The following is a 13,662-nucleotide window of genomic DNA, read 5'->3' as shown; positions in this document are numbered from 1 at the left end:
ATAATCCATTGTATACAGTGTGAATAGAATATAGGTACAATAATCCATTGTATACAGTGTGAATTTTTCAAAAGTAAGGATTTTACTTTAAATTTTAACCTGGAGAGATGCTGTCACTAATAAGGTGTCTAGTTTGTCTTAAGAGATTATAATTTCAGATCACCCTTCAGCGGCACTTGTTCCTACTCACTTCTGTGCAACTGGCCTCCACGTTGTCTTGATCTCAGAACTGCTGCACTCAGTCTTGCCAACTTTATCACTGGCCACATTGCTTTAATTCACCTGCCAGTCATCTTCCAACCAGCCAGTAGCAGCAACAGCCTGATAGTCCCCTGCCATCTACCACTTACTGCATGGAGTTTTGATTTTTAAGCCTATATCTAATTATAGCATCTTCCTGCTGGACATTTAAAAAACATTTTCCCTGGTTTTTTATTACTGCATTTTACTAAGCATGGCATTCACAATTAGAGAGAACATGTAGCTTACTGTGTAGACACTTAAGAGATTGAAAGTGTTATTAATGGTTACCCTGGGGCAAAGATGAATGGGTTCTGCTTACTTTTCTAGCCACATCCTCCTTCAACAGCACTTGAAGCATAAGCAATACCCATGTAATCAACAAACAAATCCTGCTCCAAAGGTCTTGAGTCTGGATTGTGTCCAGCTAAATCTGCATGGGCGGGCATATAGTGTGACATATGGCAGAGACTCTGTACATTATAACTCTGCAGAAGGAAGAGGGGACAAGTCAACAGAAGAAATGTTGAGGCATTTGACTGAGAGTGGCGACATTGGTATAACAAGAGAGCTGAACATCTGTTCTCCTTGGGTAGAGGGAGCCATGGGCAGATGAAGAGGGGCAGAAAATCTTGGTAAAGGATAAGACAAAGGATGCTTGAAACACAGACGCCCGATCTCCTAATTTACACACAGCAGGCCCTAGAAGCACTGTACAACAAAGTCTGTCCGGGTGAAATCCGTTTTCACCAAGAATACTTCCTTGTCCTGTGCTGGGATGATTCACATTTCTCACAAATGTCACTATGAAGCTGCTGGAGGAAAGAAAAAAACTTGACTTAATAGCTTTACAACCAAGGAGATATGTAAATATCCATTTTGTACTTCTGAAAACAGGTGCAGCCTCTTCACAAAAAAGAAAATGTGTTACAGACGTGTAAAGGAAAAGGAAAACAATGGAAAAGAACCTATAATTTAATTATGCAAATGCAGGCTTTTTATGCAAACTAAATTTTGATGTAGTTAAAGCACCTGTAACAAATTTAATCAGGAAACTTGCTTTCCTTATGCCCGAGACACAAGAAGATTATAAATTCCATGCAAATTAAAGGAAATTTATATTAGGGATACAAAAATTGAGAAAGAAATCTCCTTTATCTTAGTTGATAGTTCAATTGTTATCAATCTTTCAAAATAAAGTATCTTATAGGAAGAAGATGCTAGCTACAAATGAGTATGAATTAAAGGGCCATGTATTCGGATAAAAACACACATGACATGTGTTCTTTAATAGTTTTGATTAGATCTATCCTTTAGGATACTTAGAGTTATATAAGTAGCTTTTAGGGTCAGAAAGACTTATAAAGAAAGAGCTAAGTCAGGAATTTAAGTTTGGAGAAAGAGAGTGTTCATTTTAGAAAGAACTGTTTCACACAGCAGTCTGTCTGCGCTGGGCATGTAGCGGGGGCTCTGAGCTGGAGAGACGTTTGTTTTGTGCTCTGCTCATGTGGACATCTCATTCCAGCTATCTACGAGCCCTCCTGTGAAGCCTACAAACACCTTGGCCAGACGTCAAATTACTACTGGATAGATCCCGATGGCAGTGGACCTCTGGGACCTCTGAAGGTTTATTGCAACATGACAGGTAACTGTGTCACGTTTATGTTTTATGAAGACGACTTCTCTGTATGCTGAGAATAATAGTCCCCTGAACTGTTTGTTGCCCTGGTGTTATATTCTCACCAAACCTCTAACAAGGTAAATCTTGCTGGGCTTGTTAAGCCAGAACATGCCGTGAAAACTCTGACACAGTAATCTCTTGAAAGTTTGCCTTTGAAATCTAGAGACATGCATGGCTCAGCAGTTAAGAGCACTGGCTGCTCTTGCAGAGGACCTGGGTTCAGTTCCCAGCACATACATGGCAGCTTACACCTGTCTCTAATTCCAGTTCCAACAGATATGATGGACTCTTCTAATCTGCATAGGTATGAGGCATACACATTGTATATATACACATACATGTAGGCACACACTCATGCACATAAAATAAAATAAAAATAAATATTTTTAAATTGTCTATCTTTTAGTTAAACAATGGATAGTTAACATTTTTTGAGGAAAAATCAACATGTAAAGGAAAAACCAAGAAAGTAAAATTGCAAAGCTTAACTTCACAGAAAGAAGTGGCATGTGAAGTCACCTCACTTAGTGTCCTAGGCTGGGGAAATGTATCACTGCCCAGTCTCCCCCTGCTTCTCTTTGGGGAAGGCTTATGAGCCGCTGCTGACCTTCCTCTGTTCTCTGTAGAAGGGTATCCTCTGTGTATTCAGATCCCTTTCTGGCAATTGCGAAGATTACACAAAGCTTTCATGAAATTTGTTTAGGAAGAGATCCTGATTTTTCTTCAATTCCATATCAAATTTCAGGCCAGTGAAATGAGATTGTAGATTCTTGCAAGCTCCCAGAGCAGGGTATATAATGCAACCTCTCTAAGATGGGAAAGAAATTTCTAACAGACATTGGCAGCATTATTGAGCTCCAAAAATCCAGAAGGGGCTTTGAGCCATTTATCATTACTGACTCCAAGAGATGACCAGCACTCACTGTGAACTGCTGAGACTTAGGGTACTGAAGGATAATGGCAATATAGTGATCTACATAGTAGTATGTTGATGGCAGCATGTGACTGCTCTAACATTGTGTGGGTTTGGGTTCTGGCTCCACTATTCACCATCTATGTAATCATAGGCACCTTAACTAACATTGCTAAATTCATTAAGCTTCCACATTCTTATCTACCAAGTGGACTACTTACTAGTGAAAATACTGCTTACAACCATGATTATTATACAAAAGAGTAATAAAATCCCCAGAAAAAAATTAATATACTGGGTTCATAAGAACCCATTGGGTAAGATTTTCCTATTTATTGAAGTAATTTATTCATGTTGTTTTAAAAACACTCTAATTGAAATCTATTTGAAACCAATGATTCCTGGATATATATTTCAAAATCATTTATGGATTTCTATTTCTGTTATTTCCAAACAAGTGTCTTATCTCCACCTCTAAAGATTTCAAGTAGAAATACACTTCTGCCACTAAAACTTAAAATTGCAAACAGCACCATGGGCAGCGAGGACTCAGTGGAGAACTTTTTGCGGTATCATGAAGCAAGGCATGATACAGAATCGAAGGGATAATGGCAAGGGCTGGACGTGACCTCAGCGTGGAAGCCCAGCAGAGAAGACTGTAGAAGGGAATTGGTATCCCCTAAATTCTCTCCTACACTGAAATCTCTGGTGTGCACAAGAGAGGGATCAGCTAACAGGAAGTTTTAATTGTTCCAATGGCCGACTAGCCAATGTCCTCTGATCTTTTCTTGTTACACTTCATTTTAATCTTACTAGAACTTAGCACAGTTTAATTTTCAGAAAGATGCTTTGCTGGGCATTGAAGCATGATGATTATCAGAACTACAAATTACACCTTATCCATATCTTTGGGATAGAGAATCATAATGATAAACCCAAGGATCCCAATACAGTCTGAACAGTAAGAACAGTACAACTTTCTGAACTTGATAGTTATAAACATAGATGTGTCCAAGAATGCTAGAAAAATCTTGACTTAGAGGTTTTTTGTTTTTTTGTTTTGTTTTTTTTTGTTTTGTTTTTTTTTTTTTTTTTTTTTTTTGGAGAAAGGGTTTCTCTATAACTTTGAAGCCTATCCTGGAACTAGCTCTTGTAGACCAGGCTGGCCTAAAACTCACAGAGATCCGCTGGCCTCTGCTTCCCGAGTGCTGGGATTAACCGCTGCCCGGCTGACTTCATGTTTTTAAACATGCTGAATGACTCTATAAAGGTCATTTAGCTCTTTGTCATTCATCATCTGTTCTTGAAATACGATGTTCTATATGGCATTTAGATGGTATTCATCACCAAACATAATACCATGACGGTTTGCTTGTGCTGTTCCATATCCAGGGACTGTTGTAAAGACAAGGTAGGGATGCCAGGCTGAGATAGCCTATAAAGTCTAGATATATCACTTCATGCCTTGAGAAAAATAGTTCCTGCTACACAAACCTTAAGAAATAAAAGGAGATAAGGTACTAAAAAAGGTGAGGAAAGAAAAGAGCCCCACAAATCAATGGCCCACGGCATGAAAGGATTTCGTGACAAAGAACTAAACTCCTAGTGGGTTAACAAGCTGGAGAGAAGGGCTAAGAGGCAGGGGAAAGAAAGGGTCACAGCAGATAAACAGGTAGGATTGTATGGCATGTATGACTGTGCATGTGTGCCCACATATGAACACATATGTGCATCAGAGAAAAAGATGAGAGAAAAATATCTGACAGTATTAAGGGAGGTAAGTGGGATACCCTGTAGAGACTGAAGTGATGGTCAAGATTCTAGAGAATGATTTCCATCTGGAGGGCTACAGAGTGAAGGACGTGCTGGATATCGTGCTGTAATGGAAGTGTGCCATAGGAGAGCTGCTAGGACTCTGGAAGTATGATGGCATAAGAGAAGGAATGGGTGATCTAAAGATGCTGCATAAATACATCGAGGAAACCATCAATTGAGCTACCCCTCTCAGACGTTAGAGAGTGTCCTTAATGACAAAACCCATCAAGTGCTGCGGAGTTGACATGGAGGAGTGATGTTGTCAATAAATCTCTTCTCAAAGAACTCAGCAGTCTGGTTTCCTTGGGGTTTTATCCTTTAATCCGTGTTCTATATCACCCTCCTTGAGACAGGGTCTCTTTGCCATTGCCTTAGCCAGGCTGCCTGCCCTACAAGTGTCTAGAGAGGCACACTGGGACTACAGGTGACTGGGCTGTTGGGTCCAGCTTTAATGGGTTCTAGGGATCTGAATGCAGCTTGTCAGAATTATACAAGCCTTTTACTCACTGAGCCATCTCCCCAGTCTCCGTACTATACTTCCTATTTCTTTTTTAATTTGAGTAAGAAGCATCTGTGCTCTGTGCATGAGGTTTAGATTCCAAACAAAAAGCACCTCTTGCATTCTTCATACAAATGGCTTTGTAGTTTTATCAAAACGCCATTAAGCTTGTTTACATAATTTGTGCTTATAAAGCCCTGGGATTTAGCTGATCAAATTCTATTACGGTCTATAATGGTAAAAGCTGCTCATGTCTCTTTAATCTAATATTTATAGAGAGTTCCTTGCTCAAGTCCCCACGCACTGGCACTGGCAATATTATTTTCTTTGCCTTTACTGTGCTTCTCACGTATCTCCATGGTGCCATGCGTGCACGGGGTTGATGAGTCACTGGGTGACAGATGGAGGTCCTAGTGACAAATGTCGTGAACCTATGCATGCCACCTCACCTCAAACCCCTTCCTTTTCTTCTTGCATGTGGCACTCATCTTCTTAGCAGCTGGCGGAAGCACCAGCTCACCGTGACTATTCTGTGTGATTGTCTGGCACAGGTGAGCTAGCTCAATGTGCACGTTCTGAGCAAACTGGAGAGCCAGGAGGCCAGTAGGGCTATGATTTTCTCTAAGGATTAGAATTTTCTTAGAAGTTCTTTCAAGTTTCTGGGAGACTGCATTGTTTATGATTTGAAGGCCCATGGTCCTGGTTTTGTTTGTTTGTTTGTTTTGTTTTGTTTTCTTTTTGTTCATGCTTATTGGTCATGGATTCCTCTGAACCCAGCAGAATCTCTGATGTGCAAATCATCCACTAGCAAATACCTGGTCAAGCTTACACAGGACAGTTACTCACTGGATTCACTAGAAGAGCTGATTTTATCTGCAAAGTCTTCACCTGGGTTCTGTCTAGTGACCAGTCTTTGGAGTGTGTTGATTCACGTTTGGTGTCCCTATTCACCTTTGAAAAGAGGGTATCCTGCAGGGAATGCTCATTTGGTGGCAGTGCTCTCTAAGGCCTCAGAATTCTGACTACCAATGTCCCTCTTCATATTGTTTCTAATTCTAGAACATAGGGTCCTTCCTGTGTGTAGAACACATGGCCATGATAAGTTTATAAAGTATTGTTATTTATTAATAATTTTGTATGGTTTTTAATCTTAACATATTCCTCAATAAAAAAGTTTAATTATATATAAAATAAAAATTACAATTAACAGTGGCAAAGAAAAACAAGTAACATACAGGGAAATATATGATAAGGATTTTTATATTTTATGCTTCCATATAGAGAGATAGAAGGTGGGAAGGAAGGAAGGAAGGAAGGAAGGAAGGAAGGAAGGAAGGAAGGAAGGAAAAAAGAAAGAAAGATATTAAAGACAAATGAAATGTAAAAACATGTTTAGAACATTATACCTAAGTCTTCTAGTGACTTCTAAGACCACAAAGTAGCTAAAATTACAATCATTTTCTTGTTTTTATAATTAAAGCTCAGAAAAGTTAAGTCCTAGGCCACACACATTGTCAGCTATGAGACCTAATAATTTAACCAGGCTTATGTGCTCAGAAATAGAATGTAGTTAACATATGTGTGAGTGTGTGTATATGTGAATAAATGCATGTGTGTATGTTTGCATGTATATGAGTGTGTTTATGTGTGGGCATTAATGTTTATATATGTGTAAGTATATGTATGTGTGTGTATTTGAGTGTGCAAGCTCACATGTATATATAAACAAAAATATTCACTTGGGATCTGTGTTACAATCTAGGACATGTTTTCTTAAATGAGCATTTCTTATCAGCATCTCATCATCATCATCATCATCATCATCAAAGCATCCTAACTCATTACCTATGGCTTAGATAATGTGTTGACTATAAACTATTTATTTCTTAATTTTTCCACCAATGCCTTGGGGTTTTAATCAGAGAACACATTTAAATGAAATCAGCACAGGAACAATGAAGTAACTGTTACTGGTGTTAATTCATAAGTAATCCAGAAGTATTTTCCCATGGGTAATTTTCAGAGGATATTCTAGGATGGCTTTTATACTCCCTGCCTTCAAATGTGCCCTCTGTGCCTAGGGTAGGCCACTACTGTAGAATTTCCCTCGACCCATATCTGGATTCTTTTTTTTTTATTATATTTTTTTCAGTTTTTTTTTATTGAGAAAAGGAAAAAAAAAACAATTTTCCGCCTCCTCCCAGCCTCCCATTTCCCTCCCCCTCCTCCCATATATCTGGATTCTTAAGTCCAATTTTTAGGATAATTTAAAATTGATCCCTAATACCTGGTTGATTTTGAGTGAGTAGTTCTTAACCTGACTTGGACACTAGCTTGTTTGAAAATAGAACAGGGTCATTTATATCTAATTTGACAGTAGCCCTTTCCCTGGGAAAGACATGAGGACACAAAATTCTGTTCTTTGTGAGGAAGGTTGTTACCACTGAAAGTAGGGACTTCATGAGCTCTTAATCCCTTCATGGTCTTCTTAGTCAGTATTTCCATCAGTCCATCTCCCTTTCCCTGTGTGTGTGTGTGTGTGTGTGTGTGTGTGTGTGTGTGTGTGTGTGTGTGTGTGTGTGCGTGTGTGTAGAGGGAAAGAGAGAGAGAGATCCTGACTACAAGCCCCGCACACTGATTTCCACTTCATTCCCCTTGCTCTATTTTTTCAAAGGCACTTTCTTTCCTTTTCTGTCTCCTAACCTAGTTTACCTCCTCTATAGTTAACCTATGCGTAGACTCGCTGTGCTCTGTCTTTCCTCGGCCACATCGTCTCCTCTTTGTCGACCTCTCTTGAGCTGTCTTTGTTATAGACCTTTGTAATCACTCAGCAACTCCTGCCTCTCACGTTCAGCTCTTTCAGTCCCTCACAATCAGTATAAATCTTTGAATTCAATTCTCTTCATACAGCTTCAATTGAAAATCTGGGAAGTAACTCACTGATCAAACACAGCCGGGAAAGACTCTTCCTCTGACTGATTACCATTCTCACGGAGTACTTTCTTTCGGATTCTCGCTTATTCTATACGTGGCTTCTACCTGCCAGGTTTTCTTTGAAATCTCTTCTTCATTGTGTGCCAGTCATGGTGATAGGTTAATACTACAAAAGTTCTTACATGGTTTTCAAACTTGAAGTCAAGAAAGAGAGAGGGAAACCATGAAATGGACTGTGAGGTCCACAACACAGGCCAGATCACATAACAACAAGGTGAGACAGCTTTGGACTCTATGGGAGCCTCCAAAATGGAACCCAGATGGAAACTAAACTGTACTGGACTATTTCTACACAACATGGCCACAAAATATGTTAAATATATACCTTTTTGTGAGGTTTCTCCATTCAAATTCGGAGGGTGGCCTCTTACGATCTATGGCCAGAGATGACTATTTCATTTCCTCTAATGTTTGGAGCCTTTATCTCTTGTCCAGTCCACAGTAATCAAATGTTCACTGGAGTGTATTAAATAGGAAAAAATGACCCTGGGAAATGAATTAGGGCCCCATTCATTCTTTCATTATCTAAAAAATCCAAACTCTTTAGGGGTAAAATCATACCTTTAAACGGGAGAATTCTTTTTCTTCCAGCTAACCAGCAAGGATGACTAGGGTTCTTTTCTTCTTTTGTTATTTTGATATTTATTCTTATTGTGTATAATTTTGTATTATGCTTAGAACACTCTTATTTAAACAAAAGTGGCAGATGCTATAAGAATTTCTACCACCCATAGCCTTTAAGTTACCCGCCCACTTGGGTGTGGCTTCTTATACTATAAATGCCAATGTAAAATGCCCATCTGTCTTGCCTTCTGGCTGCGGGATCCATTCAAGCAGAGGATTATGATCTGTAGGTCTACCCATACACAAATAACCCTTTATTATACTCAATTCTGAGTTAGTGTGGGATTTCTTTTCAGCTTCTGTCATCAATTGTGAATTACTTTTTAAGTAACTTACAAACTTACATGGCATATGAATTGATGAATATATTGTCATTGTTTTACCAGCTATGTGTACAGAAAATAATATCAACATAAAGCATTAAGTTTGGAAATCATATGTAAAAAATGATACATGTATATACCATGTTGCTGAACATAAGGCACAACAGATCTACCTCCTGGAAATAGTAATCAATGATATTTTTAGTTTCTATTAATAATGCCACTTTGAGACATTCCTGATTGAAACTGTGTAACTTGTAGCAGTTTAACTGTGTAACTTGTCTAGTTTGGACAAGTTTCCTGTCTCTTTCCCCTTGCTGCTTTCTTTAATTGCATGTCCTTATTGTTATAGGATATTGCTTTTATTCTTGCAGTGACAATATATGCCTGAAATAGTGTCAGGGAGGAATCACTTATTTTTGACCACAGTTCCCAAGGACACAATCCACCATGCGGGGAAGAAGTGGCAGATGAAATGACTTGGTCCATGATGCTAGGAGCTTGGGTTGTGACTTGTTTATATTTTAGTAGATCAGATGAGTTAACACCTTCAAAGTCTTGTGTCCAATGGTCCAATTTCTCCAGCTATGCCCCCTATTTTAAAGATACCATAACCTCCTGCCTGTGAGGGACCACGTGCTCAGACATGTGAGTCTGTGTGCAGAGTATCTTATATTCAAAGTATAATTTCACAAAGCCTTCTTCCAGTGTTCTCCATGGGAGGGATGTGAGATCTGATAGAACTCTAACATAGTAATCTGATCTATTTCCTCCCCTAGTGATATTTCCATTTCAAGAAATAACGAAAAATAATGAAAGCATAGAGATAGTACTTCATGACAAAGCACCAGCTGTTCCTCCAATCTTCTCCATCCATAGTCCTATTTCCTACATACACATAAAATAATGGTCCCTGTGTCTCCCCCAAAGAAAACTTTCCATCAGTGAACTGGAAAACCCACCATTTCTATTGTTCTTTGACTGTTTTACTCCAACATATACTTGTTAACTATTTTTTTTATCCTTTCCTCCTTAATTATTCTGCACTGTATACAACTGCTGGGGAGAAACGAGATCAGAGGACAATTCCAGCATGAATATGTCATAGAAACAAACTATAAAAGGGCACAGTGCCATGTTCCTCCCTATGGAAAGGGAAATGCCTGTGGGCAGCTTTGGTTTCATGGTCTCCACTCCACTCAAATTCTCTGCTCCCTTTGAAAATTTCTAGGTTGTGCTTATTAAAATATTTAGTATTCCCAATGCAATATTCATTTCTAGTATTTTGAAAACCTGATCTTTGTTCCTATTGATATTTCCAAACACAAAACTCTGATTTTCTGTATAGCAGCCAAATATTTTTTACATTGTAGAAAAGTTGCGTTCTGGGCGTGCATGATTAAGGGTGGACAAGAGCCACTTAGCCAGACTCAGCTGAGCCTCTGTGGATGCTGTGAGCTGCTTGTCTATAAGATTACCATTTTGTTTGTTATTATTTCAAACTTACATGTTATTTTTGATTATTGCTGGCATTTAAAGGAGGACAATAGCTAGCTACTTAAAGAACAATAACAGAGAACTTAAATTTGGAGATTTGTTATTAAAATTACTGACATTTCCTCTGTACCATTTCAAGCTCTGAGTAGAAACTCCATGAGGCTTCTGGGGGGTATCATCATGGCCCCACAGAGAATTATTAAAATCACCATTGTAACGCCGTTAAAGGGCATTGGCCCTCTGCCTTCAACTCTGAAGACATGGCCTTAGTTACTCTTTGCTGATTACCAGATTATGGTGGAGCTAGTAAAGTAAGAAAGAAAACAGCATTCAAAACCGTATCTGCACACCAAGGCTTTCTTCCAATGTCCTTGTGTAAGGCTGTGTTAATAGATTAAATCTATTTTTAAAATCCCCGATTATAATACTCTTGTTTTAAAAGAGATTAATTTTCTGTAGCATAGTGGGAGATAATTTATTTAATGCATAAAAACTCCTGAAACACAAAAAATCAGAGAAGTTTTATAAGCATCTCAAAATTAACCTTCCCTTAAGAAAATTACAAAAGAAGTAATGCACTTAAGTACTTTAAAACTGTACATCAAAAAAAAATATTATTGGTGCTGGAGAGATTGCTCAATGGTTAGCAGCTCTTACTGCTCTACCAGAGGACCATGGTTTGATTCCCAGCATCCACATGGCACCTTACAGCCATCTGTACTTCAGTCCCAAGGGCTCTGATGACATTTTCTGAGCTCCACAGTCATTGCACCCACATGTCCCATGGAAAAACATGCTGGCAACTCTCCATGCACAATTTAAAAATGAAATAAAAAATGTTGCTTTTGAAAGAACACTTCCACTGGTTGATTTTCTTTAGCTTTGAATTCAAAACCAACCTTGAATCAAAATAAGCCAGTGTCATAGTTTCTCACTGATATTATTTAATAATACTATGTATTTTCATAGGGAAAATTAAATTCATAGATATTCTTGAAAATCAGCTTATTTTGACCTAATTTTTAATGCTATACTTAAACTTCCTAACACATTATCAAATCCTAAACTGACCTGGCTCCAAATATTTTCACTATGAAGTTGGAAGCACTGAGATTGGTGCATGTATGCTTATAGCTGCAATGTCTTTTGAGACATTGGACACCTGATCAGCATGAAGATACCTTCTTCATGTCTTCTGATTAGTTTCAGTTTGAGGTGTATTTTATTGAGTATTATAAAAGAAATTCCTATTTGATTTCTGGTTCCATTTCTTGTGCACCCTTTCCCTTCCAGATAGTCTCTGCCTTTGATGGTAAAGTATGTTTCCTGAAGCCAGAAAATTACAGATCCTGATTTTTCATTCAATCTTCTAGTCTATATTTTTAATGGGATATTAAGACCATTGATGTTCAAAGTTATTATTGAAAGATGTTTATTAAGTTCTGTTATTTTGTTGGTTCGTGAAGTTTATTTTCTTAGTCTTCATTTGTTTAATCATTTTACCTAAAATGTTATTTTTCCCTGTTACCTCTTGAATGTATTTATTCCTTTTTTCAGTGTAACATGTTCCTTCTGGTATCCTCTGTAAGATCTACTTGATGGTGACGAATTCCTTTAACACACATTTAAGTTGGAAAGTTTTTCTTTTCTTTTTTTATTGTGACTGATAATTTTGTTAGGTATGGTAGCTTGAACTGGCAACTGTAAATTTTCAGAACGTTTAGGGCATCAAGAGAGTCTTTCTAGATTTTAAAGTGTGCATTAAAAGTCATCTTTTGGTTCTTTTGATGATGAGTCTGCCTATCTTATTACTTGGTCTTTCTCTCTAGAGGCTTTCAAAAGTCATCTTTGTTCTGGACATTTCGTGTTTTGATTATTATGTGAGGCCAGGGAGTTTTATTTCTGGTCCTACCTAATTGTTGTTCTTTCTGACTCTTACAACTTAGTATAAATATTTTTTCTTTAGATTAGGTGATTTTCTTATATTATTGAAAAGACTTTCTCCGTCTTTGACCCAGGCTGCTTCTCATTTGTTTATAGCTATGACTCTGTGTTTTTGTTTGTTTGTTTGTTTGTTTTATAGAACTCCTTAGTCATCTTGTTTTATTGAGGGATTCAAGTCTTGTGTCTTGTCTTTCAGGCTCTGGTATTTGCTCTCCCACTTGACCCATCCTTTTTATTTAGCTTCCTGAAACTTTCAAGTTTCATTTTACTTTAAGTTTTATTCCAAAATTCTACCTATTTGTCAAATGCTTTAACATCTTGAATTGGTTTTTATTCAGCTCTTTGTGCTTTCCTAATCCTTGTTATTGCATTTTTCATATCTTCTTTCAGTTCCTTGTTCATGTTTATAATTTCTAAATAGAGATGCTCCTTTGTTTCTTTTCTCAGGAAACATTACTTTGTGAAGTCTAAGGTTTCGAGGAGACATTGTCTCTGATTGTCATGTTCACATCTTTGCAATGGACTTAAGCATCTGGGGTTAGGTTGCTGTTGATGTCCTTTGGCATAGACGTAGTCTCTCTTCTATTGGATTGGCATTCAGATCACTGCTGTTATTTCAACTTGACAGATTTTGGACCAGATGAGCAGTCAATCACTTTGTGGCTAATATGCAAATGGGGTGTCAGAAATGACTTTAGCTCATCTCTGGTAGGTGCAGCTTTGCAGCACAGGGACAAACCCTCCATAGACTTAGCAGGTTTCCATTGCAGATTCTCAGAAGGCTGTGGAAGGCTGGCTCAGCCCTGCAGATAGCCCCAGGTGGCAGAGACTATGGTCACAGAAGAAATGGGTGCTGCCAGGGGTCTGTGGTTTCCTGGTGGTCAAGGCGGGATGGTGAAAGATGTGTCTCAAATATAATTATCATTCTTAAAGTGTTCCTTTTCTTTATTTCTCTCTCTTTTTTTTCCAAGTGTTAAAATTTATTTAACATACTGTAAAGTTTAGCAATTTCTATCACACATTTAATTTAACATATGAGAAATAGATACAATATAAGATAATCTTTATCATTATCCATTTGAATGTATTTTTTTAAGATTTTTTTTATTGAGAAAAAAAAATTCCCGCCTCC

At 38.0% G+C, this 13,662-nt stretch overlaps 1 protein-coding gene across 1 annotated transcript in view; it reads left to right on the top strand.

Moving 5' to 3' along the window:
• The window catches only part of Cntnap2 (contactin associated protein like 2), a 2,135,903-nt gene that overhangs the window by 1,292,748 nt on the left and 829,493 nt on the right, over positions 1-13,662 (top strand). Inside the window, exon 12 of the mRNA XM_005363796.2 lies at positions 1,766-1,885. Coding sequence (XP_005363853.1) covers positions 1,766-1,885 — 120 coding nt within the window. The remainder of the gene's footprint in view (positions 1-1,765; positions 1,886-13,662) is intronic.

This window comes from Microtus ochrogaster, linkage group LG12, assembly GCF_000317375.1.
Source record: "Microtus ochrogaster isolate Prairie Vole_2 linkage group LG12, MicOch1.0, whole genome shotgun sequence".
Taxonomy (NCBI): domain Eukaryota; kingdom Metazoa; phylum Chordata; class Mammalia; order Rodentia; family Cricetidae; genus Microtus; species Microtus ochrogaster.
This window is presented reverse-complemented; position numbering and strand designations above follow the sequence as displayed.